We start from the raw sequence: 25,920 nt of genomic DNA, 5'->3' as shown, positions 1-25,920 counted from the left end.
CCTGGCCGACCTCAGCGAGGCCAGCCAGGAGCACCCATGACAGCAGCAGACGGTACAAAAGGATTGATAACCGTCATCGCCAATTTCCAATTGCAGACTGTGATATAGGGCTGGTAACCATCTCCGCTACCTTGCAAAGGCGAATGAATGCTGCTGTGTAGCACTGCAGTACCGTGTCTGTCAGCAGCATCCAGTACACATACGGTGACAGTGACAAAAGGCTAAACGGGCTCCATGGTTGCCATGCTATGGCATCTGCCAGGGCAATCCAGGGAAAAAGGGCCGAAATGATTGTCTGCCGTTGCTTTCACAGAGGAAGGATTGAGTGACGACATTTACCCAGCATCACCCGCGACACTGTTTTTGCCCCATCATGCATTGGGATCTCAACCCATAATTCCAATGGGCGGAGGAGACTGCGGGAACTATGGTATAGCTACAGGATAGCTACCCACAGTGCAACGCTCCGGAAATCGACGCTAGCCTCGGTACATGGACGCACACCGCCGAATTAATGTGCTTAGTGTGGCCACGTGCACTCGACTTTATACAATCTGTTTTAAAAAAACGGTTTCTGTAACATCGGAATAATCCCATAGTGTAGACATACCCTGAGAGGAACTCACCTCCAGCCAAGCTGACTGGCTTCCTTACAGAAGAGGGCCTTCTACATCAGTCATGGAAATCCAGAAACCTGTTCTGACTCTACATACTTCTGGGACTACGGTTGCCAACTTTCTAATTGCACAAAACTGAACACCCTTGCCCTGTCCTCTGCCCCAAGGCCCCACCCCTTCTCTGAGGCCCCACCCCTGCTCACTTCATTCCCCCTCCCTCCATCACTCGCTTTCCCCCACCCTCACTCACTTTCACTGGGCTGGGGCAGGGCATTGGGGTGTGAGAGGAGGTAAGGGCTTCAGATGGGGCCACAAACGAGGGGTTCAGGATGCGGGGTGGGGGCTCCGGGCTGGGCAGGGGGTTGGGGATGAGGGTTCCCCATGGCTCCCAGAAGCAGCTGGCATGTCGGGCTCCAATGGGAGCTCTGGAGCTGGTGCTCAGGGCGGAGGCAACGTGCGGAGCATGCGGAGCCCCCGTGGCCGCCCTTGCGCCTAGGAGCCAGATATGCCGGCGGCTTCCGGGAGCCACAGGGAGCCTGCTTAAGCCCCATTGTGCCACCAACCAGCCTTTAACTGCCCAATCAGCAGCACTGACTGGAGCTGCCAGGGTCCCTTTTTTGACTGGGCATTCCAGTCAAAAACTGGACACCTGGCAACCTTACCTGGGACTTCAGCTAAACTAGACTGCCACTCTACAGTAAAACAGCAGCTCCCACAAATTTGCCAATCCATAGAATGCATTCACAGTGTGCCAGGAATCTATGACATTCACCTAAATTGGCAGTACAGTGGAGCAGTTTGCAGCCATAGTAATATTTCAAATGAAAGTGTGAACCAAAGACAAAGTCCCAGATCGCTAGGAGGTCTAGCTGTTCTGAACAGGATGGAGCTTTGCATGCTGGGACTTGTTTCCATGGATGGCTCCTGCCTATTACAGAGGGGAACTGTGGACTCACATAGAACTCATTGGGCTGCAATTTGGCTACTTATCTTGGACTGGCTGCACTCAAGAGCTCTGCATTAAGGTTCTGGGATTTCTGCTCTGTACAAGGCACAGAATTAATATGTAATGCTACAGAGTGCCCCAGCCTCAGACCTCTTTATTCCTATATAAACAGGGTACTATACCTTGACTGGCTTGAGGATGTCGTGTTTGGATCCTGAGGAGAGAGAGAGATACATTATATGAGTTATACTGACAGAACTACAACCCTGAACATGTAATTGCCATAGAGAGGGGGACAGAAAAACCCTCACATCTTCCTCCGTTTCCCATATCTCTTTTCCCTTCCATAACCGACACAGGGTTCTCACTTGCTCTCTACCACATCTCTTCACTTGCCTCCCTGACTCCACTCCCTCCTCAACCTCACACTCAAACCTATTCACCTCTAAATACAAGCATGTGCTGGATTTAACCATCCTTAAAAGCAAAATGAACTCTTTACCCCACCTGTCTGCACCAACCATCCAAAGTCTTCCCTTCACTTCTGAACTCACTGAATGTGCTATCTACAACCATTACCTCAAGATGCTCTCCTGCAGCTACATCATAGATCCCCCTCCAGTGTGGCTTCTGCGCCTGGCATTCAACCAAAACTGCTCTCACTAAGTCTGAATGATCTCTCCCTGGCTAAATCACTGAGCCAGTATTCCATTCTCATCCTCTTGACCCCCCTGCTGTTGAATTTTCTTCAACTCCTCCCTTGCACTTACTACACATATCCAGGATGTCTCCAAATCCTAACACTTCCTCCATCAAATTTCCAAAATTCATCCTCTTCTGTCCAGGCAGCTGAAACTCTCATTCAGGCCTTCATCTCCAGTCTCAGCTGCTGGAACCTCATAGCCACCATTGCTGCCCTCCAATCTAGTCAAAACACAGCTTCTAAAGTCATCTTCCTTGCTCATGTCTAACCACATCACATCCTCCTCCTGTAAGTCCCTCTGCTGCCTAACCTTCATCCACCAGGTCAAGTTCAAGTTTCTTCTCTTTACCACCAAAGCCCTTTACTACTCTGTCCTTCCATATTTATCCCTGACTTTCTTCCAATCTCCTGGTGATTATGTTACTGACCACTCACTTGTCTGTTACTTCCATAAATAGCTTTGTGCTTTCTGCCATGTCACCCCTTATTTATGGGACTCCCTCCCTGAATTGATTCGTAAGGCTACCAACCCTGTCCTCCTTCAAATCACTTTTAAAGATCCATTTCTTCCATAACACCTACAAGAAGTCAGTCAACAATTAACGCCTAGAAGGGGCAGAGTAGGGAAACTTGATACAGTATTTATGTATTAAAAACCCTCAACATTTTATATACATTAGTCTCAGCCTCCCCCCCTCCTCTTCTTTCATTATAAGCATTTTGGGTCAGGGACCACATCTCTCTCTATGCACACAGGGACCTCTATCTATCTTGATCGGGACCTGTATCTATCTTGATCGGAACCTCTGGTCACAACTATACTTTATTACATAGGGATACTATGTGGATAGATACTATAGCCTTTAAGGGACATGCTACTCCATCTCCTAAAACAGACAAAGCGTGTAACTAGCCCACATCAGGAAAGAAACACGGGATTTGCCAAAACATCAAATCATTGGCTCAACTAGCCAGATACCTTGCATCCAGGACAAGTACCTGATGTTTCAGAGGAAAGTATAAACAGCTATAAAACATCTGGACAAAACCATAATTTTGTATTTAACATGGAGATTGCCTGAGGGAACAAATCTTTCCCAATCAACTGATGACATGATGTCTAAGAGATTATTCCCCTTCATAGTTTAGCTTGAAGAGTTGCATATAGTGTGTCCACATCATCATCCCCCACCCCCTTTTTTTTTTTTTTAAGTGAGTTAGTTTTAGTGTTTGTGAAAAGGTGTCAGATAACAAGGAGACACAAAGCCAGCCCAGGGCTGGTTTGGAGTTTTTTAAATATATGATTGTGTATACAAGCAAGAGTATTGATCTTCAGTGAAAGCAAGTTTCACAAAGTGACTATACAATGTGTAAAAATACTTTCTTTCCTTTGACTTAGTGTGAAATGGATGAAGTATGAGAGTGATATGTGATCCTTTCTTCTGCCCCATAGCATGAAAACAAGGGAAGGACCTTCTGAGAACTGAATACCCCTACAACACTTCCCCTTTCCAGGGTCCTCTACAGTGTCTCATCCTCCATAAGTCCCAATACACTTCTAAACAATGTACTGCCCTTTGCAATTTATGCTGTCTTTGAAATTAAGATGCTGTTTTAGATGCAGAGATACCATCATTTGTGCTTGAGAAGAACTTTGAGATCCTCAAAAGGAAAGTGATATCAAAGAGGCAACATCTTTTATCTATTTTATGTATTATTTCCATATTTTGTTATTATTTTTAAATACACCTGAGCCACCTACTTGTTCCCCATGACTGCTGCAGCACACTGGACTGCTCTTCTCCACTGAACTAAGGATAGCAGCAGCGATCTTTCTCCTTAGAGCATCCTGCAAGTTCAGAACCCATCAGAAGAGGATAGATCTTTCTTCCCCTCCAGTGAGCATTACGTTGGATTTATCCAAGTTAAAATACATTTTCCATAGTGCTGCTCAATCTTCCAGTTTCTTTAGATCCCCTTGGAGGCTCACCATCCACCATTTTGACATATCTAAATATAGCAGTAAGCTGTGAAATGCCGTAAGTTCTCCTTCTCATATTCAGCACAGCTGCTCAGGCTGCCACCCATTGCTATACACCCTTTACTGAAGCATGTGGCTCTGCATCGGTTTATGAAATAGGGTTGAAATAAAAAGAGAAGAATTTGAAAGGCCTGCTGTTCTGTATAACTAACCTGGGGTTTGAGCGATACTCTCCATGGCTGAACAGAACAAACAGACCCTCCCAACAGACTGCAGAAAAAGAAGATGTTGCCTCTTCAGGATGCCTAATGAAAGGGCTGTCTAAAGCAGAGCTGTTACCAGGCCAAGTCTCCTAGTCAAGTACAAGGAGAAGCCAACTGCAAGACACATATTTAACTCCTTAATTAGATTCCATTTATTACAGATTCTCCACCCCCCTCCTTTCAAGGGTAGTTTTCCAATATGCCTCCCCACCCAGGTTCTGATCCGGGAGTCCCCAAGTTTTCAGCAGAAGCCCTAAAGATCACTTGGTGATGCTAACACAGAATTCGTGATTTCAGGCCAAACCCAGGTGGTTAGGTCTGTCTCCTGGGTTGAATCTGACAACACTAACAGTTCAGTGATCAGGACACACTGAATGATGCAAACAGAGGTCTGCGGTTCAAGGTGTGGAAATAACACTCTGCTGATGTCAGGGGAGTGAGGTTCAAATCCCACACTGAGGTGCTGCTGATCTTTAGAACAAAAACAAAGTAATAATTTGCTTGCAAGGTTTATTCAGTATCCCAATTTGTGTAAACACAAAACCACCAGCTCTGTGGAAGAAACACTGAATGACTCATTTTTTTCCCTCCAGTCCTGAGCCACAGGCAGCAATGTACACAGAGGCCTGGAAATATGGGGTTTGGGGCTTCATTTTACTAGAGCAACTAGTAAACTGGTCAGCTATTTTGACAATCTCCAGAGGGAACCATGCCTAGCTCTCCCGAGCTAGAGCAGCGAAGGCTGCCATTCAATTCTTAATCCACCCGCTTGAAATTTGGAGTATCTACACAGGCACCACCAACATTCAGAGAGTTCAGTTTTCCCCTTTAGTCTCTTGGATGGGGTTGCTCATTAAGGTTAGTCAAGGAAGGGACAGTTCACAACCCAGTCTGTATTCTTGAACATGGGATAAGAAGGAAGGTCCTCTCATGGATCGGTAACTGGTTAAAAGATAGGAAACAAAGGGTAGGAATAAATTATCAGTTTTCAGAATGGAGAGAGGTAAATAGTGGTGTCCGCCAGAGGTCTGTACTGGACCCAGTCCTATTCAACATATTCACAGATGATCTGGAAAAAGGGGTAAACAGTGAGGTAGCAAAATTTGCAGATACAAAATTACTCCAAATAGTTAAGTCCCAGGCAGCCTGCGAAGAACTATAAAAGGATCTCACAAAACTGGGTGACTGGGCAACAAAATGGCAGATGAAATTCAGTATTGATAAATGCAAATGCACATTGGAAAACATAATCCCAACTATACATATCAAATGATGGAGTCTAAACTAGCTGTTACCACTCAAGACAGAGATTTTGGAGTCATTATGGATAGCTCTCTGAAAACATCCACTCAATGTGCAGCAGCAGTCAAAAAAGCAAACCAAGTTGGGAATCGTTAAGAAAGGGATAGATAATAAGACATAAAATACCATATTGCCTCTATATAAATTCATGGTACGCCCACATCTTGAATACTGTGTGCAGATGTGGTCACCCCATCTCAAAAAAAGATATACTGGAATTGGAAAAGGTTCAGAAAAGGGCAACAAAAATGATTAAGGGTATGGAACAGCTGCCAGATGAGGAGAGATTAATAAGACTGGGCCTTTTCAGCTTGGAAAAAAGACAACTAAGGGTGGGATATGATAGAGGTCTATAAAATCATGACTGGTGTGGAGAAAGTAGATATGGAAGTGTCATTTACTCTTCCTCATAACACAAGAACTAGGGGTCACCAAATGAAATTAATAGGCAGCAGGTTTAAAACAAAGAAAAGGAAGTATTTTTTCCACAAAACGCACAGTCAACCTGTGGAACGCCTTGTCAGAGGATGTTGTGAAGGCCAAGACTATATCAGGGTTAAAAAAAGAACTAGGTAAGTTCATGGAGGATAGGTCCATTAATGGCTATTAGCCAGGAGGGGAAGCGATGGTGTCCCTAGCCTCTGTTTGCCAGGACAAGGAATGGATCACTTGTTTACCTGTTCTGTTCATCCCCTCTGGGGCACCTGCCATTGGCCACTGTCGGAAGACAGGATACTGGGCTAGATGGACTTTTGGTTTGACCCAGTGTGGCCATTCTTATGTTATGTTCTGATTAAATGTACATTTCAGAAACAAGCAGACAAAAGGTGAGTTCCAGATTCAAGTACTGAAAAGGGTAATGAGACCATACGATCAAAAAGCAGCAAGGACTTAAGAAATCCCACTTAGGGAACACAGAGCAGCCATCTACTTGTAGTGTGAAAAAAGCTGCTACAGGCTTGCTAGGGTACCAAACCAATGCATACTAGAAGCTGCTGGGGCACATACCACCTTTCATATCTAAGAAGAAATCACTAAGTGCCCAAATGCTCCAGAAACAGAAACCTGCAGCAACATCTGAGAACCCTAACCCAAGAACACAAAAGCAAGTTCCAAAGAGTACAATGATGCAATAGCCCTGTTTTTAGGTTACACCTCATCACTGAAGAGGTGAACAAGATGGACATCAGCAGATAAAGGAAAGCATTAGATATACCAGTGATCCTCTTGATGAATCATCCTATAATTGTAGGGCCTTCCTGTGGAAAAAAATCTTGGTACCAAAACATGATGTAATCCTAGAGCAGAAGGGTCCATGTAATGGGAAGGCAAGATTCTCTTCCAGTCTCACCCTGTTAGAACCATGTGGGAAGTTTCTGGTTAATTCCTACTGAATTCACTGGGACAGGGATGACTCATTTAACTCCAACCCAAATATGAAGAGAGGTGGAACAGCTTTATAAAGAGCAAAGTAGGGTCTGGAAGAGACAGACAGGAACTCTAGGGTAACCAAGCCTGTGGAGAAGGCCTGAGGAGTTTCTTAGGTTGAGTTGTCTTACTTTCAGCAACACAGCCAAGCCCTGTTTGGGGTAATTTTTGACCTTACACAAAAGGTGTGTAGCTTTTTGTTGGAGCATCCTGGGGAGCAGTTTACTGTCCACAGAACATCTAGCTCAAGATAGAATCTGGCAATACAAAGCTGCTTCATCTTCCTTCTATGACCATTCTTCCCTGCAATCTTGTCTGACCCAGTTCTAAATTAAAGAGCTGTGTAAACATGCCTGCCCCAAGCATAGTATTGTCTACTACCAAGCAGAAGGAACCGTACTGATTGGGAAAGCTGCACATGTTAGCATGCTCTTAGACGTAAGAAAGATTACCAGCTTCCTTCCAGTAAATAAAAGTAGCTAAAACATGGCTCTTCCACACCTATGAACAAAAACTTGTGCTTTAAACAGAAGAGAGTCTTCACCAAGTCACATACTAACCATCAACTGTAGAGATCATGTTACAGTGCAACCAACCATAATTAAGGCTACGATTTTGTTATGGACATTTTCAGTAAAAGTCACAGACAGGTCACAGGCAATTAACAAAACTTCATGGAAGCCATGACCTGTTCCTGACTTTTACTAAAAATGTCCATGACAAAAATGGGGAGGGAGGAGGGTCCAGCACCCTGCCCTGCTGTGGCTGGAAGCTGCAGTCTGCCCCATGACTGGCAGCTGGGAGGGACCCCCACTGTGGTGGCTGGGGAGCTGTAGGGGATCCCCTGCTGCCTGGGGAGCACTGGAGGATTCCTCCCAGGGGGGAGTTGCCAGGACCCCGCAGGGTCTGGGGAGCTACCGGGGAATTCCTTGCCACTGGCAGCTGAGGCGCTACCTGGGATCCCGCACTGCCCACAGGGCTTGGGAGCTCCGGGGATTCCCCCCATATCTGTGGCAGCTGGGGAGCTGTGGGAGACCCCCACCACTCCAGGCAGCAGGAGTACCCCAAAGCTCCCAGCCACCACGGGAGGTGGGGATAGTCTGCAACGCCCAGCCACTGCGGGCTGAAGTCATGGAGGTCTGTGGAAGTCATGGATTCCGTGACTTCCGTGATTTCCATGACCAAATTGTAGCCTTAACCATCCTTCAAACAGCATCTAAGCATGCATTAAAGGACATCACCACAGATTAGGTGAAAGTGCTAGCTCACCAACGAACAAAAGCCTGTCTAAGATAGAGGACCTGACCAGGAGACTCACTGGGTAGATCAGAAAGGCATAGTGTAATGAGGTGGAGTGGCCTCCCACTGAGCCAGAGGGGGAAGAGCCATGCTGATCCCAAGTGGGTGGAGCCAGGCCAGGCCCACCCCTCCCACCAGAAGCTAAGGGGCAGGACAGGAAGTATAAAGAACAGGACCTTTATCCCAGTTGAGCCGGAGCCAGGGAAGGAAGCGGATGTCTCCAACCTGGTGCAGAACCCTGGAGCTGAACCTAAGCTGTGCTGTGCCCTGCCCCTAAGGGCAGATTGACCCAGGAGAAGAACTGCCAGGACTGCTGCTCGCCATATATCCCAAGGAGACGGAAAACCCCAGTACACGAAACCCCTCATCAAGACCATGGTAGGAAGTAGCCCAGGGAAACCAGATGCTGGTCCAGTTTTGGTGTTAGAACCTGAGTCAGCATGTTGCAGTATGAGCCCTTCTGACTCAGTGGCGGAACCCTCTGCCACGGTTAGGGCCTTGGGCTGGTGGAGCAGGGTGGGCCTGGATCCCCCTAGCTGCTGCTGCCAACCGCACCCTGGGGTGGCAGCCTCCCAACCTTTGGCCAAAGCCTGTGTTTGTCTGACGTCTGTCTGAGCCAGGACTTCAGGCAATAGAGTTAAACCAAGACTTTCAGAAATAATGAAGCATATTCAATCACATTGCTCTCACTAAAAATTATTATTCATTTTTTTGAGAGCAAAAAGGAAATAAATAAAATACAATAAAAAATTATTTTAAAAATTGTTTCATCTCTCATCCTTTTTTAATTTCAATTTTTTGTATGTTTTATAATGGACATAATATATTCATATAAGTAGTACATGTATATATTTTATACATAAATACACACATATTGGGGGTGCGTGCTCAAAAATTTTTTTACTGATAAGGTGCATGATCAAAAAAGTTTGGAGACCACTGTCCTGGACTCCTTCTAGCTCTGCCCTACCTAAGGGCCTGTGCTCCCTTAAGACTGTTTGTTTGCTCTGCCTGGCCTGAGGGGCCTAGACAGTATTATTGCCTGGCCCTGCCTTGGCACTGAGGCGTGGCCTCCCGCTGAGCCAGAAGGGGAGGGACAACCGTTAACCCACTACACCCAGCATGACCATGATCCTGTGACACTGCACTTCAGTGATATTATATGATTGACACTGTAAATGGATTTCATGCAAGATAAGTCGTGTGGTGTCATTGAAAAGGTTATGATTTCCTGAATATTATGTGTATGCAGGTATCACTTTTGTATCTGAAGTTATGAGTATTGACTATGTATCTGTATTTCAAATGTAGAGACACCTGGGAAACGCCCCCTAGACAATATGCTGTCAGTCTAGATAATGAATGAGGAAGGGCCTATTTAGGGCAATGGGCCATTAGGAAAAAAAACAGTAGATCTTAGCAGAAGCTTATCTCCCACCTGGGGAGCCTTCCTGTGAAGGCTCCAAACAGCCAGTGAGCGATGGCTGCTACGATTACACAGCGATATGTGATGAGACCATAACTGCAGACTCCATCTTGGGATGTCAGTATTTTTCCAGACTGATCTGGGAACCAAGCTTTGAGAACAAAGGGTTCCCGCCATATGCAAAAAGCTATATAAGGCAGGGAGTGACATCATCTGGTGGTGTTCTTTGGTCTCCACACAAGAAGACTCCTGAAAACACCTGAGGAACAAACACTGAACTGGGGGAAGTGCTGGACCTAGGCTAAAGGGATTTTTAGCCTGTGAATGAAACACTTGGGGATTCCAAGCTGCAAAGCAAGGGCAGCTGCCCCTTGAGGATCTGCAGCCTGCTGGTATCATCTCTTTGGACATGAATAGCAGATTCTCACCCTATCTATTTAGTATATTAAGCTTAGTTTGCATTTTTTGTTTATTTGCTAGGTAATCTGCTTTGATCTGTTTGCTATCACTTATAAGCACTTAATCTATCTTTTGCTTCACCTAAAGCAGTGTGTGGGAATCATCTCTCTGGGCAAAAGGCTGTTGTATATTCTTCTCCACATTGAGGGAAGGGGCAAATTTTATGAGCTTACGCTGTACAGTTGCTTGTGCAGCACAAGACAGTATAATTTTGGGTTTATATTCCAGAGAGGGTGCATGCCTGAGGAGCTGGGAGTAGCCTGCCCATGCAGGGGCTCGTCAGAGAGCCTGCTTGTAACTGCAGCTGGCTGTGTCCCTACCTGTGTGTATGCTAGTGAAAGTGCAGGCTGGAGGGTTTGTCACAGCAGTACAGTGTGAGAGGGAGCCCAGGCTAGTGGGTCATGGAGCTCAGTAGTACCCCAGTTCTGGGTGGCACCCTGGGGGGAACCTGTCACACATCCATCCGTCAAATATTATTTTCTCTACGGAAGGTAGACCAAGAGAACACAAAGTGAAGCGTAAGACAGCAAGAGGATACCCACAGGCTTTAAGGCCAACTACAGTAGCAGAGTGTCATCAAAAAGACACTAGTCAGTAACTAAAGACAGGAAAAAAGTCCTCCCCCCCACCAAGCATTTAACAACTTGCCCCTGTCAAGTCCAAGTTTTTTGCTGTTGATACTTGAACACCAGACAGTACGATACACGTTCATATTCTGGCACCAAAGCTTTCCGTTTCCAGTTCTCTTAGTAGTACCCAAAAGAGGCCTGAGCTACCATCACCATGGCTCCCTTCTCATATCAGTATGAGATGTGGTGGTGTGTGTCACATATCCAGCCTCTCAGGGTAACAATCACTACATAAGTGCTCAGTGAGACCAGTGCATTTTGATACTAGTATTTGAAAAAGCTGGTCAAGCCCTGCAAGCACGCTCTCCAAATCTAGTGGCTAATCTTGAGTTAGGCGAGCAGGTTGCCTCCCAGAGATTTCTTCAGCACTTAGAATAGGAAGGGCCTAGATATGAGCAACCATTGGTACCTTAAAGCATCCTCCACTCCACTGCTAGATTTTGTTAGACTCACAGGAGTAGCCTTTTGCTGAGCACATAGTGAAAGTGAGGAAGTCAACACTACATAAGTAGTTAACAAGAGTGCAACTGTTCAAAAGCAACCCATCGGTTGTACCTGGCAGTGGGAAAATTTGGATGGAGGGTTTTCCCCCGTTCTGTAGAGAGGATTGAGAGATTCTTGTCGCATCCAAGCTATGAACCATGTCACACTAAGACCTCTTTAGTTACACAAATGTTAACTAAAGTTAAGATACAGGAGGTGATCTTAAAAGTTAGATACCAAGGGGACAGGTGCCTTAAAAACACCTACAAGATCAAAGGGAAATATTTACTTTATTGCAGTGTTGATTTTACTGCAGAATTGTGGTGTTCTCCTATACTTAGAATGAAATATCACAGTGCGGTGTTTATAGGACAGGAAGCATGGTAAAATGTCTCCTTTTTCTGGCCACTACTGCATGCATAAATTTGCAAACCAGTAACATTATCATAAACAAGACACGTTCCTCCAGCCTGCCACTCACTGGAATACAAATAGGACTAACCTTGCTAGGATATCCTTACACATTTTCATCCGCTATAATGAACATTTCATTTGGGTGGTTCTGTAGTTGGCTTTGTACTGGTGCAGTTTATTTCCACATTTGAAGATGTTACTCATATTTTCAAGGATCTTTTGCCCTCTGACATATCACAAACCAAACCATGGTATGGATTTTACGACCTCTCAAGACATTAATACTGCACATGGGAATAGCAGATCCTGTCTAAGCAAGGCCATTTTCAAAAAAGGCCACAAACATATGGTGATATTGGCTTAAATCTCTTGGCTGCTGGGGAACACTTTCAGATTAGTAGGGCACTTCCCTGGACATGTTTACAATCAAAAGTTGATGTTCTCAGGACAAGTTAAATAAACTGTGAACTAGGACATCATGGTCGTTTCAAATCTTTATCAACAGGAACTGGGTAGGAAGATTTAAAAAAAAAAAAGGGGGGGGGGGACAAGGCACAGATAATGCTTAGAACTAGTTCAAAAAACCACTTTATTCCTCTTTCAGTAAATGTGTCGTATACCAGACTTGAGCATGGATAGACTCTGCAGATCTCATTTACACAGTCAGAATTGCAAGGCAACGGATGATTCCTCTCCTGCTTATATTCCATGAGACCTTCTGGGAACAGCAAGTGCTAAACACTCCTGTGTCTGAACCAGAACTGTTGGCTGTATTTCACTTGCTGTGCAATTTAGGCCGTCATACTAAAAGTTACATCTACCATGGAGGTCTGCTCAATAATTCTTGTGTGGTCCTTACCCCGCATATTTCCCAGTTCCTCAGACTCAATCTGCCTGCTCTATACACTGGATTTGCAATGAGAACCAGAGAAACTGTATTACTGTGGCAAAAAAAGAGGGAAAGACAACTCTGGCAACTCAATCATCTATTTTAAACAATGGGCTAAGTGCTTTACAAATATGTATACAAAAATAACTTTTCCTGCCAAATAAATGCAGCTAATCTTGAGTGTGAGATGGTAGCTGTGTAGCAGCTCACAGCAATACTACAGAAGAGATTAGGAATGGAAGGAAGATATTGTAAGTAAAATTTTGGGGGGGGGGGAATTTAGGTGGTAAGATGCAATTACTCAAATTAGAATTTAGCAGGACACCAATGCTAACACCCCAACTCTTGGTTTAAATGCCATGAAAGACTGGAAGAAAAGCAGTGCCCTTCCCCCACTAGGGTAAAAATACAACAAATCCCTGCTCCCTAAAGGATGAGCCAGATCTCATTTGCAAAGCAAGATACCATCTTTCTCTTCCACTTCATATCCAATGTGACAGCCCTGCTGTCCCTGGGACGGCCATGAGCCCCCCTCTTCTCCAAAGCAGCATTCAACCCCTCCCCCCCCACACACACTTTCTTGGGTCTCTTCACCACAGCGTCCAATCCCTATGGTTTGTGTAACCTTTTCCATCTAGGGTAATGCCTAACACATTGTGTAGAAACAAAATGAAATATCTGCTAATTGAACCCAGCAGACTCCTAGACACTAAGTTATAGGGGGGGCGGGGAACACAAAACACTTGCTTCTTACCTTAGAGCCTTCATTTTTACGATCGCACTGCAGGTTTTTGGAGGGGTGGGGGGAGAAAAGAGAAGAGAAAATTGCAAACATTGTAACTTTGCCTTTTGGAAAGAAGTTTTCAACCACTGCAGAAGAATCAGCAGGCACCCAGCCAGCATCACCTGGGCAGCTGCCTGGAACATTTCAACTTCAGCTCCTTGCTGTGACCAGCAGCAGCAGAAGCTCCCTAAGAGTGGTGGGGCCATCAGCACCCAAACAGGGGCCACTGGCGCCCAAACTGGGGCCCTGCCCCCACACTGCCTCTTCCCCCGTGGCCCCGCCTCCTGATCGCACCTCTGCACTCCCTTCCCCACTTGTTGCTCACCCTTACGGCCAGTAAGAAGTGGGAGGGCAGACTTCCTACTTTTAAAAGTGATGGGGCCATGCCCCTTCTCCCCTCTTCCCCCCCCCCCCTTTCTGGTGCCCCTGGCTGTGACCAAGGCCTTGCCAGCTGAAAGGCACTGGCTTTACGGCAAGTTTAATCACAAAGCATGTAGAATGCAGGGTCCACAGCATCAGCTATCTCACATCGTCAACCCCTGATCCACAAGGCAAGGAGGAGTTCAGACCCCACCCCCTCCAGAGTCAGCCTCCCAAAGGAATTTTTTTAAGGGACTGATGGGGTGAGCTCCCACATTGGCCCTGCAGGAGCTGAACTGGGCCAGGTGGGGAGTTAATCAGCTAATTAGGCTGCAAACAGGGGAGCTTTAGGTTAGAGGCAGTTCATTAGAGAGGCTCATATGTGCAGAAACAGGGAGAGAGAGGCCGTAAAGCCAGGTAGTGGGCTACAGACTGGGTGGCTAGGATAAGCTGCAGGAAGGCAGGCAGCAGTCACTCCCAAGGAGGGGATTCTTGGAGCTGGTACACCCAGAGAGAGAAGGGGAGCCAGACAGGTAGGAAGCAGTCCAGGGAAGGAGCAGTGAGGGGAGAGAAAGGAGCCCGAAATTGTTGAGCCGAGAGTCCCTGGACTGGATCCTGGAGAAGATGGCAAACCTGGGTTCCCCTACCAGCCTCCGAGGGCATGGCACGGAACTCGAGCAGCGAATGGCAGACTGCCTAGGACTGAATCCTGGAAGCGGGGACGCTGAGTGACCTAGCTGGAGGACTAAATCACAAAGGATCCGCTGTGGGTCCTGGAGCGAGAGGAGCTTCAGACCAGGGTCGGAGTGGTGTGCAACCATGACGAGGAATGTCAGTCTCGAGCTAACCCCAGAGTGACCAGGAGGAGGTGCCAGCCCAGCAGCGAGAGGTGCACCTTGTGACAGGGACATTGACTAAATTGCATTCAGAAGCCTCTGAATGGGGAAGATTTGTTTAGATTTTAATCTACAGCCTACATTTCTGCATGTGTTTGGGGGTTTGTTTGTTTTTTTGGGTGGAGGAAGGAGGTACACAGCAACTCCACATGTAGTAGGACAGATCTTGATGTAGTTGTCTGCTGGATTACCCTGAGGGGGCATGCACAGAGTTCCCTCTGGGTTTGTCACACCCAGCTGTTGCTTACCGGGTGAACCTCTCCTATGAAGTACTCTTTGAGCATTTCCCTGGCATCTGTGGAGTGCCCAACATCTTCAAAGCTCTCTGTGGCATCCTTACCAGCCTGTTCGAGCAAAACCTCCTCTCCACCTGGATGCTGGAAAAGAAGGAATTCAGTGAGCCCAAGGCTGAGGGATAAAAAGCAATGAGAAGAATTCCAGTCCCCTCCACAAACACACATACTGTGGCAATGTCCTGGGCCCAACACTCCAAACGTACTCCAGTCTTTTCAATTCATCACAGCCCCCACAGAACAGCTTAAGATAACCCCACTAAAGGTCCAAGTCTGCAACCATGAGTAATGACAGAGCACTGCAGGGTCTGGCAAGCACCTGGAATCCAGCCTTACCTGCTTTACAGGCAGCAAAAATCCCTCCACCAACAAGAAGCAATTCCACAACATCCACAATGCACTGACTCGGCCCTCTCAAGTCATGTCTGCTCTGTAGTCCTTAAGGTTCATAGCCAAGACAGGCTGGTCTGACTCCTGATGCACCTAGATGTATGCTCATGCAGAAGCACAACACAGAATATGAGCCTCTAGAGGAGCCGTGAGTGCAAGCAACACACAAGCACAGGAGCCCTGAACAGCAGAGCCTGAGGCGCTGAGTATACTCCAGCAGTGACTGTGATTATTTAGGCATAACAGAGAGAGCACCTCCTCATGGCTCTTGAACAGAACATGCCGGGCAGGCCAGGCACTCTCGCTTGCAGAGAACTCTCTCCTTTTCCCCTTTCCTTCCATGCACGAGCCATTCTTATTTCTTCCTCACCTGCTGGAATAAAGGCTGCTAGGGAAGGGTTCCCAGACGCTCAATCTAGGATGCTCCTCTCCTGGATGTCAGTGGAGGCAACATTGCTATTCCATTTCCCCAGGGTGCTGCAATAAGAGGATCTCTGTCTGCTTTAATTAATCTTTCCACTTACAGTAACATCAACAGAGAGAGGGCCAAGCTTGCCAATGGCATAAGCTGACAATTCTAGTGACCCTCCTCGAAGCAGCCTCTAATTCACCAGCATTGCATCTGGCCCACTCTGAAATCCAGCCAGGGGCAAACACTCAGCAGCCAGGGGGAGTGAAGGTCCTAAAGAGAAGTTTTACTGTTTGTACTTTGACTGATTTAAAAAAAGTTTCACCTCTGAAGTGTCTAAATCACTGAAATTAGTCTCCTTCCCCCTCAAGGCTGCATTCCTCAGTAGAACCTTTATCTAACTAGTATATAAAACATCACAGGCGATAAAAGATACCTGTTCACCCTTGAAAAGCTAGTATGACCTGTAATCAACAACAGAATGATAGCTGTGCACAGACCTACCCTGAGTCAGAGTTCAGAGTGGGTGTTGCATATGAACATGCTTCTGGAATGAGCTGGGAAGAACCATGGGGAGTGTTCTCCACCCAAGCTAAGCCTTCTGAGGGCGAGGGCAGAGGTTAAGTGTCACCTCCATGATGAACGCCACAGGCCTTTCCCATTGGCCGGTTTCACACCACCAGCCTACTACCTCCAAAGTGAGACACAAGAGGGTGCAGAGATAGTAGATGCAGGTGGGCAGTACAAGAAGTGACAGATAGAAAAAGCATCATTAAATCCCTTAGGAACTGGATTTCTCCTCTTCCTGGTTTTGTTAGAGAGAGCAAGAACGCAGGAAAGGAGATGGAAAGATGCTTATTGGAACCTAGCAACCTTGCCCACGGCAGAGAACATGCATCACTAAGAAATGAGATGCATTCTGCCATGACAGCCAAAGCATGAAGTGCACCTCATCCTTCCACTCTGCATTTAAGGGAGTTGTGCCTGAAAACTAGCCAAAGTGATTCATCTAAAGCTGTAGATCTTCAAGGGTGGTTTTCAGCTGTAGATCTTCAAGGGTGGTTGAAAAATTTACCCAACACCTACTAAGGAGAAGTCCATTAGCCAGGAACTAATAACTTAAATACTTAAAGTTCCAGGAAGGTGGCTTTGCACATCTGAAAGTTCTACAGCCACTGCTTGTCATCCCAAACCTGCATAACAATGTGATCCCACCACTCACTGCTTGTTTCTCAAGCCCAGAAACGACAGTCCACCATGTGCAGCTTCTCTGTGAATGCAAACAACAATCTTGAATTGTTTCTTTCATCGTAACGCAGACACCAAGGCATCGTCATCAGAGTCACAGCTCATGAAATACTGCAGGATCAGGTGCGTTGTGTTCATAATGCTCATCACAATAGTGAAGAGCAGTCCACCAGCCATGCTTTCTGACAGAGCCAGCTGGCGCGCAGGTTACAGGGATTGTTGAAAAGCAGCATGAAACGTACTAGGATGGGCATTGAATTATAGGATGGGAAAACTGCATCCCTGAGTAGAACCCTACCAAATTAATGGTCACGAAAAACATGTCACAGACAATGAAATCTGGTATCCCACTATGAAAACTGGTCTTCTGTGTGCTTTCACCCTGTACTATACAGATTTCATTGAAGAGACCAGCATTTCTCAAATTTGGGGTTCTGACCCAAAAGGGAATTGGGGGGGGGTGTCGCAAGGTTATTTTAGGGGGTTCGCAGTATTGCTACTCTTACTTCTGCGCTGCCTTAAGAGCTGGGTAGCCAGAGAGTGGTGGCTGATGGTTGGAGAGTGGTGGCCGGTGGCCCAGTTCTGAAGGCAGTGCCCCGCCAGCAGCAGCGCAGAAGTAAGGGTGGCAATACCATCCCATGCCATCCTTACTTCTGCTGGTAGCAGCTCTGCCTTCAGAGCTGGGCTCCTGGCCACCAGCCGCCGCTCTCCAGCTGCCCAGCTCTGAAGGCAGCACCGCAACCAACAGCAGCAGCACAGAAATAATGGTAGCAATACCGCAACGCCACCTGCAACAACCTTACGACCCCTCCCCCCCACAGCTCCTTTTTGGGTCAGGACCCCTACAATTACAACATGTGACATTTCAGATTTAAACAGCTGAAATTGTGAAATTTACGATGTTTAAAATGCTATGAGCATGAAATTGACCAAAATGGACCATGAATTTGGTAGGGCCCTATCCATGAGGCATTGCAAAACCTTCCCAACACATCCTGCGGTAGATGGTGGTGAGTTGCACAGTGGGATAGCTACCCATGACACACTCCACCGACACAAGGAGCATAGTGTGGAGATGCAACAGCGGTTTAATTACAGCGGTGGCTGTACATTACGGACCGTAACTTAAGTCGACTTAACTCTATAGCAGGGGTAGGTAACCTATGGCACAAGTGCCGAAGGCGGCACGCAAGCTGATTTTCAGTGGCACTCACGCTGCCCGGGTCCTGGCCACCGGTCCGGGGGGCTCTGCATTTTAGTTTAATTTTAAATGAAGCCTCTTATACATTTTAAAAACCTTATTTACTTTACATACAATAATAGTTTAGTTATAGATTATAGACTTATAGAGAGAGACCTTCTAAAAACATTAAAAAGTATTAGTGGCACGTGAAACCTTAAATTAGAGTGAATGAATGAAGACTGGGCACAGCACTTCTGAAAGGTTGCCGACCCCTGCTCTATAGTGTGGACAAGGCCTTACTCTTTCTGCTTGGGTCACATATGCTACAGGCCCTGTCATCCATGGTGAACCCATATACACACAGGTTCTGGCTACACTAGAGAACTTGTAGCAACGCAGCTGTAAGCTCTCTAACGTAGCTGCTCTAAGACTGCCCCCGTGAGCAGCAGTAATTATGTTGGCCAGAGATGCTCTCCTGCTGACATAGCACTTTCCACATTGGTGCTTACATCAGTGTAATTTATGTCACTCAGTGGGGTGGTTTATGCACACCCCTGTGCGACATAAATTATGCTGACATAAGCTGTGGTGTAGACAGCCATAGGTACTCATAATACAGCAGTTCTCCCTAATACAACTTCACAATATCAACCAGAATTCATGTAGAGAGCGCCCCAACTCACCACTCTTCAGTTCCCTAGCTGTAAAATACAAACACCACCACTGCCTACCTCAGAACGGGACTGTGAGAAGAAATCCAGTAAAGACTTCAAGCCCCCCCTACGATGTTTATGAGTACCTGAGATCGATAGAAATGCAAGGGGGTTTGGAGGGGATGAGTTAAATGCCCCAAATGGTAGTGTGCATGTAGTGGAGAGAGGGGCATGCAGCACAGGGCTACTTACACTTCACAATGCTAATCAAAAGGTACATTTACCCCTGCTCCTGACAAGCCATTTCAGCACATAATTGGAAAGTTAACCCCTTGCAGTTTACCTGGAATCCATATTTAAACACACAGACTTAGTTTTCATGGCTCCTGCAGTTGCAGCACATAGACACCACTGTAACCTGCATTCTGCAGCTTATTTTGTTTCAAGTGGTAAGTGAATTACCCTTTTCATATTTGGGTGATATTTATGGAAATGGTTCTACTTCATCTGAAACACATCAGGCATACCCCCCGCTGTAGCATAGCCAGCTCTGGAAGAGAAACAGATACCAACTCACACTATAGGTTTTAAATGCAACTTGAGGAGCTGCCTTTGCACCTCTCTCTCATTCTGTCCACGTTCTTATGACCCGATGGACTTTTGCCATGTGGTAAGTCCAATGTCTTAGAACGTCTATTATGTAACCAGCAACATAACACTATAAATAAAGTTTAAAATAATCCATATTGCAACTGACACACTTTAGCCAGACTGACCAGCACCTGACCCACTGTGTCTGGTTTGCAGGAACCAGAGTGGCCTCTCAGAAATTATGCAATAGCCTTGCAATAGTACTTCAATGAGCTCAGCAATTCTGTACAAATAACATGTGGCCAAGGGCTAGAACAGGCAGCAATTAGCAATTGCCCCAACCATTACAGAGGATTGAGAGGGAACATTTCATGCTGAATCCCTGACATCTGCAGTTACAGCAATTCAGTTCTTGTCTACACTGGCAAGTTTCTGCCAGCAAAGCAACTTTCTGCGCTGTAACTCCCGAGGTGTACACACTGCCAAACCACTGCGCAGCTGCAGCGCTATTAAAAGAAAAACAAAACAAAAAAAAACCCAACACCCCGACGAGAGGCATAGAGCTTTCTGTGCCGGGGCTACAGTGCCACGGTGCCAATGTAGATACCCTGGACGATTATAGCACTGCAATTGCCCTCTGGGAGGTGTCCCACAATGCCTGTTCTAGCCTCTCTGGCCATTGGTTTGAACTCTACTGCCCTGCCCTCAGGTGACCAACCGTCAGCCCCACCCCTTAAATTCCTTGGGAATTTTGAAAGTCCCCTTCCTGTTTGCTCAGTGATGCATGCAGTGGTCTCAGCACCTCTCTCCAGGTGACCATGCCTGCTCCACGCACCAGGCGATCCCCCACTTGGAGCAATGCTGAGCTGCTGGACCTCATCAGCATTTGGGGAGGGGAGTCTGTCCAGTCCCAGCTGTGCTCCAGCCGCAGGAATTATAACAACTACGGACAGATTTCATGATGCATGACAGAAAGGGGCCATGGCCAGGACACACTGCAGTGCAGGGTCAAAGTAAAGCAGCTGCAGAACGCCTACCACAAGATGTAGGGGGCAAATCGCCGCTTCGGTGCTGCCCGTTCTACAAAGAGGTGGACGTGATACTCAGTGGTGACCCCACCTCCACTGCGAAGGCCACTGTAGATAATTCGGTGGCTCGCATGCCAGTCAAGACTGGACTGAGCCAGGAGGAGGAAATCTTGTATGGGGAAGGGGACCCAGAGGCAGAGGACAACACAGAGGTCAGGGATGCATGCAGCCAGGAGCTCTTCTCTACCGCAGAGGAGGCTAGCCAGCCACAGCTGTTGGAGCTTGGCGAAGCACAAACAGGAGAGGAGGCCCCTGGTAAGTGGCTTTGATTTTTGGAATTGCTGAAGTGAGATGTTGGGGGCAGGAGGGTTGCAGAAAGCAGGCTTGTGTCTGTATGATGCGTGTACCACCACGTGCCTAGTCTGAGCGGTGGAACAGGGTGTTGATTGACTCCCTCGCTTCACAGGAATCTGCCTCAGAGATCTCCAGGAAACACTCCTGGAGATACTGGGCAATCCGCTGACACAGGTTCTTTGGCAAAGCTGCTTTGTTTCTTGCCCCATTAAAGGTAACTTTCCCGCACCACTCTGCTGTCACTGGGGCGGTGGGGACCATTCCTGAACAATAAGGGCCAGGGTGGAAGCTGCAGTCTTGGAGAAGACCCTCCTTTGATTCCCTGCTCACCCTCAGCAGCGAGATATCTTCCATAATGATCACATCCTGTGGAAAATGTGGGGCCCGTAATGATTATAACCCCCCCTCGAGCTGACTCTCCACAAGAGCCACGTGCCCAGTGTACAGTAGGGTCCGAGAACACTGATTTCCCCTGTGGTTACTCATCATGTTGGTGGTCTTGTGGCTCATGTATGCTTGCCTGGGGTCAGCCAGTTAGTGATAGGTATGCGAATAGTTGCTGTGTTAAATCAGTGTTTTGTGTGTTGCAAACAATACTGCTTCTATAAAATGTTGCATTTTGGCTTCACAGAGATGACCTTGGGAACCCAGCCTCTCTCTTTGTTATCACCAGCTGAATGGCTGCACAGAATTAGAAAGCGGCCACGAAGAACTAAAGAGGACTTTCTGCATGATGTCATGATGCACTCCACGGCTGAAAAACAAGAATTGAAGGAGTGGCAGGACAGCAAGAAGAGAGACTGAAAGGAGAATGTGATGTGCCAGAACAGTGCAGAATCCATTCCTGCAGACTGTGCACTACACAAACCATTGAAAGATGGCGCCAAATGCGGACAGAAGCACAGGGATTGCCGGGATGTGAAGCAATGCATCACGGGGCACTGGGACAGGACCCAGGATGCCCCATGGCCCCCTCCACCTTCCCATAACTCTTAGGCCTGGTCTACACTGGGGGGGGGGGGTCGAACTAAGGTACGCAAGTTCAGCGCGTAGCTGAATTCGAACTACCTTAGTTCGAACTACTCACCCGTCCAGACGCCGCGGGATTGAAGTCCGCGGCTCCCCCGTCGACTCCGCCACCGCCATTCGCGGTGGTGGAGTTCCGGAGTCGATGGGAGCGCGTTCGGAGTTCGATATATCGCGTCTAGATGAGACGCAATATATCGAACTCCGAGAAGTCAAACGCTACCTGCCGACCCGGGCGGGTAGTATAGACGTAGCCTTAGTGACAGAAGAGGAAGAGACGCTCTGTGGGATAGCTGCCCAGAGTGCACCGCTCCGAATACCGCTGCAAGTGTGAACACTCTATTGTGCAGGCAGCTGATGGGGTGAACACACAACAGTGGTTTCCCTTCAGCACTCTCTGAGCGGCGCTGTAACTGCTGGTGCTATAACTCTGCTAGTGTAGACATACTCTCAGAGATCTAATGCAGAACAGTTTATCAGACACTGGGCTTGTTTAAAATCCATTGAAGTGCCTGGGTCTGACTCTCTCCAGCAGCTGTATTGACTACACAGGCCATGCCATACTGGCAAAACACACCTAGCATGGACGCAGCTATATCGTTAAAGCTGTGCTTTGTACCAGTATAACAAGATTCCCCCCCCCCCGTGAGCAACAAACTATACCAGTAAAAGCCCAGTTTTGCTAGTATATCCATTTCACTATGAAAGCTGCAAAAAAGTGCAAAACTGACTCAAGCAAAGAAGAGACAGCCTAAGCCAATGTAGTGTGAAAGACCCCAAGCTGCACCACAAAGGGGCACAGAGGTTCTGCCTTGTGAAAGGCAGTCTGCCTTTCACAAGAGTCTTCCTACAAGATGACTATGAGTGTTGTTATCATCACCACAAATTCCAAAGGAATGCATCCTCCTTGCAGATCAAACACCACCCAGATCAATCTCTAGCTAGGTCTTTAAGACAGTCTTGCTGGATGCTCAGTCTATGATCATCACTGCCAACCTCACTGCACCACCATAGCCTCTGGCATGTAGGCCATCATCGACCATGTAGCAACATTCCTTCATAAGTGTGCTTTGTAATTCACTGGTCTTCCATCCTAATAATATGTCCATACCAAGGAAGATGCCAAACCAAAATCTGTGCTGATGGAGGTGGTTGGTGGGTTCAGCTACAAATATCTTAATTGCAGATCTTTATCTGCCATTTAACATGGAGCAGCTGACAAAGACAACGAGAATCAAAGACATCAATCTGGTGCTCTTCAGCCTTCCTCAGAGCCCTCATTTCCACTTCCATACATCTGAGTTGGTACAACCACAGTCCTATAGATCCACAGCTTCATAGTGAGCTTGATGTTCCAATGTTGCCACAGAGGGTCTGGAACGTGGCAATGACATAGTGATTGTTGACTTGCTTTTTCATCACCTGAGGATTCACAAGCAGACCCCCGTACACGCCACATGGTTTCACTCAGTGAAGTGCTTCTGTTTTAGCATTAGTTCAGAATGAGGTGATAAGTGCATTGCTCTGTAGGAGCCAGAAGCTCGGGGCAGGTGTGGGTGGCATGGCAGCTGAGGTTTTATTTTGAGGTGAGACAAAAACACAGCTGACTATTTATTATTAATTCTGCTGAATTACTGACTCCAAACACTGTTAGGAGCAGCCTATACCTTAAAACATTTCCAGAATCCAAGTCAATAGCAATGAGTTATCACATAACACTGCTCACCCCAAAGAATGCAGGAGAACTGCAGACTATACACAGGGATAACTCCCCTCCCAGTCAGAGAAATACACCCACCTCTTGGAAGTGAATAACATGACAGATACTCATCTACTGAATCACCAGCATCGTCTCCTTTAAAACCTAGGTTCTGCTTGGAGATCTGCCTTCAAAATACTGACCTACCCTGACACTACTTAGTATATTATTTGTGGTGTTGTTGTCTCTCTAATGCCCTGGGACCAACATGGCTACAAGGTAGGTGAGGTGATCTCTTTTACTGAACCAACTTCTGTTGCTGAGAGGAACAAGTTTCCCCCAGAACTGAAGCAGAGCTCTGCGTAGCTTGGAAGCTTGTCTCTTTCATCAACAGAAGTTGGTTCTAGTAAAAGATATTACCTCAGGCACCTTGTCTCACAACTTAGTATAAAATCTTATACTGATTCGATTAGCCTGAGGGAACCAACATAGAAATGCAAATCCAAGCCTTCAGTTTACTTTTGTCATATCATGAGAGGAGCAGAGATGCCAACAAGAACTGGGTTCAATTATTTGTTTGGGGGGGGGGGGGGAACAACAAACGATTTGAAACCACCACATCATGTGTTACGTCCGTCCCCCCTTCCCACTTCCATCCACTTGCTCCATCTGTTTTAAATCGCACTGTAGGCAATAGTAGGGTGACCAGATGTCCCGATTTTATAGGGACAGTCCCGATTTTGGGGTCCTTTTCTTATATAGGCTCCTATTACCCCCCACCCCATCCCGATTTCTCACACGTGCTGCCGGTCACCCCACAGGGGCAGGGATGCCTCTTTCTAGACACGCTGTGCCACACCCACCACGGAGCCAGCCCCGAGCCTGACCGGGTCCTCGCGACTCCGCTTCACTACAACCAAATCCCGGTTAATGATACAACCCTGCTCTGGGAGAGCCACCGTCAGTGTCCCCCAGGGCCCCCCCCGGGGGCCAAGCGGGGCAGGGCTCAGCCCCGGGAAGCTTCCTTACAGCGACAGGTAAATACTAGCGCGCTCCCCCCCCGCGCCCCTTCCCAGAGCTCCGCCCCCGCGGGCCTCACCTCGTCCAGGAAGCGGCCGACGTCGTACACGCGCCCGTGGATCACCAGCCAGGCCTCGCGGCTCGAGTTGCGCTTCGCCACCTCCGCCAGGGTGAAGAAGGGGCCGCCCTCGGGCGCCGCGCCAACCCCACCAGCGCTGAGCTGTTCGCTCCCCATCCCGGCTCCCGCCGGCACCTTTACCGAACGGCAAACTAGTTAAACCCAGCGCGGCCGCCGTACCTAGGCCACACCCCCTCCGCGCCAATGGGTCTTCCGGGTCCCAATCTGGTCCGCTCGCCGTCGACCAATGGAGATTGAGGGGTGGCCGGCCGCTCGTAGCCAGTTCTGGTTCGACTCCTAATAGCCAATCAGAGGTGCCCTGACGCCCCACCGCAGCCAATGAAACGGCGAGATCCCACCGACCTGCCCGAGAAGGAGGCGTGATAAGGCGCTGAAGCGAGAGAAAGAGAGCACCCGGCCCTCCTCACCCGGGCTACTCGGGAATAGCGCCCCTGCCGGCAGAGGGGAGCGCTACAGCCTCGAACACCCCCGCCAGCTCCCAGGGAACGGGGGTGTCATTCACCTGTGGAGCCTCTGTGCTGGCCAGTCCTAGCCCCTGGGGGTACAGGGGCCCCTCCCCCAGCCCCTGGGGGTACAGGGGCCCCTCCCCCAGCCCCATGGGGCTGCCCCTCCCCCAGCCCCTGGGGGTACAGGGGCCCCTCCCCCAGCCCCATGGGGCTGCCCCTCCCCCAGCCCCTGGGGGTACAGGGGCCCCTCCCCCAGCCCCATGGGGCTGCCCCTCCCCCAGCCCCTGGGGGTACAGGGGCCCCTCCCCCAGCCCCATGGGGCTGCCCCTCCCCCAGCCCCTGGGGGTACAGGGACCCCTCCCCCCAGCCCCATGGGGCTGCCCCTCCCAGCCCCTGGGGGTACAGGGATCACTCCCCCAGCCTCTGGGAGTACATGGGCCCCAGCCCCATGGGGCTGCCTCTCCCCTAGCCCCTGGGGGTACAGGGACCCCTCCCCCAGCCCTATGGGACTGCCCATCTCCCAGCCCCTTGCCCTGCCCCCCCTCCCTGGTGGCACAAGGGC

At 48.1% G+C, this 25,920-nt stretch overlaps 1 protein-coding gene across 1 annotated transcript in view; it reads right to left on the bottom strand.

Annotated features, from left to right (window-relative positions):
* The window catches only part of LOC123349423 (cytochrome b5), a 30,517-nt gene extending 5,437 nt beyond the window's left edge, over positions 1-25,080 (bottom strand). The window contains exons 1-4 of the mRNA XM_044987478.1: positions 24,853-25,080; positions 15,128-15,256; positions 13,594-13,620; positions 1,746-1,777 (exon numbers count right to left, since the gene is read on the bottom strand). Coding sequence (XP_044843413.1) covers positions 1,746-1,777; positions 13,594-13,620; positions 15,128-15,256; positions 24,853-25,008 — 344 coding nt within the window. The 5' untranslated portion in view covers positions 25,009-25,080. The remainder of the gene's footprint in view (positions 1-1,745; positions 1,778-13,593; positions 13,621-15,127; positions 15,257-24,852) is intronic.
* Between the last annotated feature and the right edge of the window lie 840 nt (positions 25,081-25,920).

The sequence above is a fragment of the Mauremys mutica genome, chromosome 14, assembly GCF_020497125.1.
Source record: "Mauremys mutica isolate MM-2020 ecotype Southern chromosome 14, ASM2049712v1, whole genome shotgun sequence".
Classification (NCBI taxonomy): Eukaryota; Metazoa; Chordata; order Testudines; family Geoemydidae; genus Mauremys; species Mauremys mutica.
Note: the sequence above shows the minus strand (reverse complement) of the source record. Positions and strands in the feature narration are given on the sequence as shown.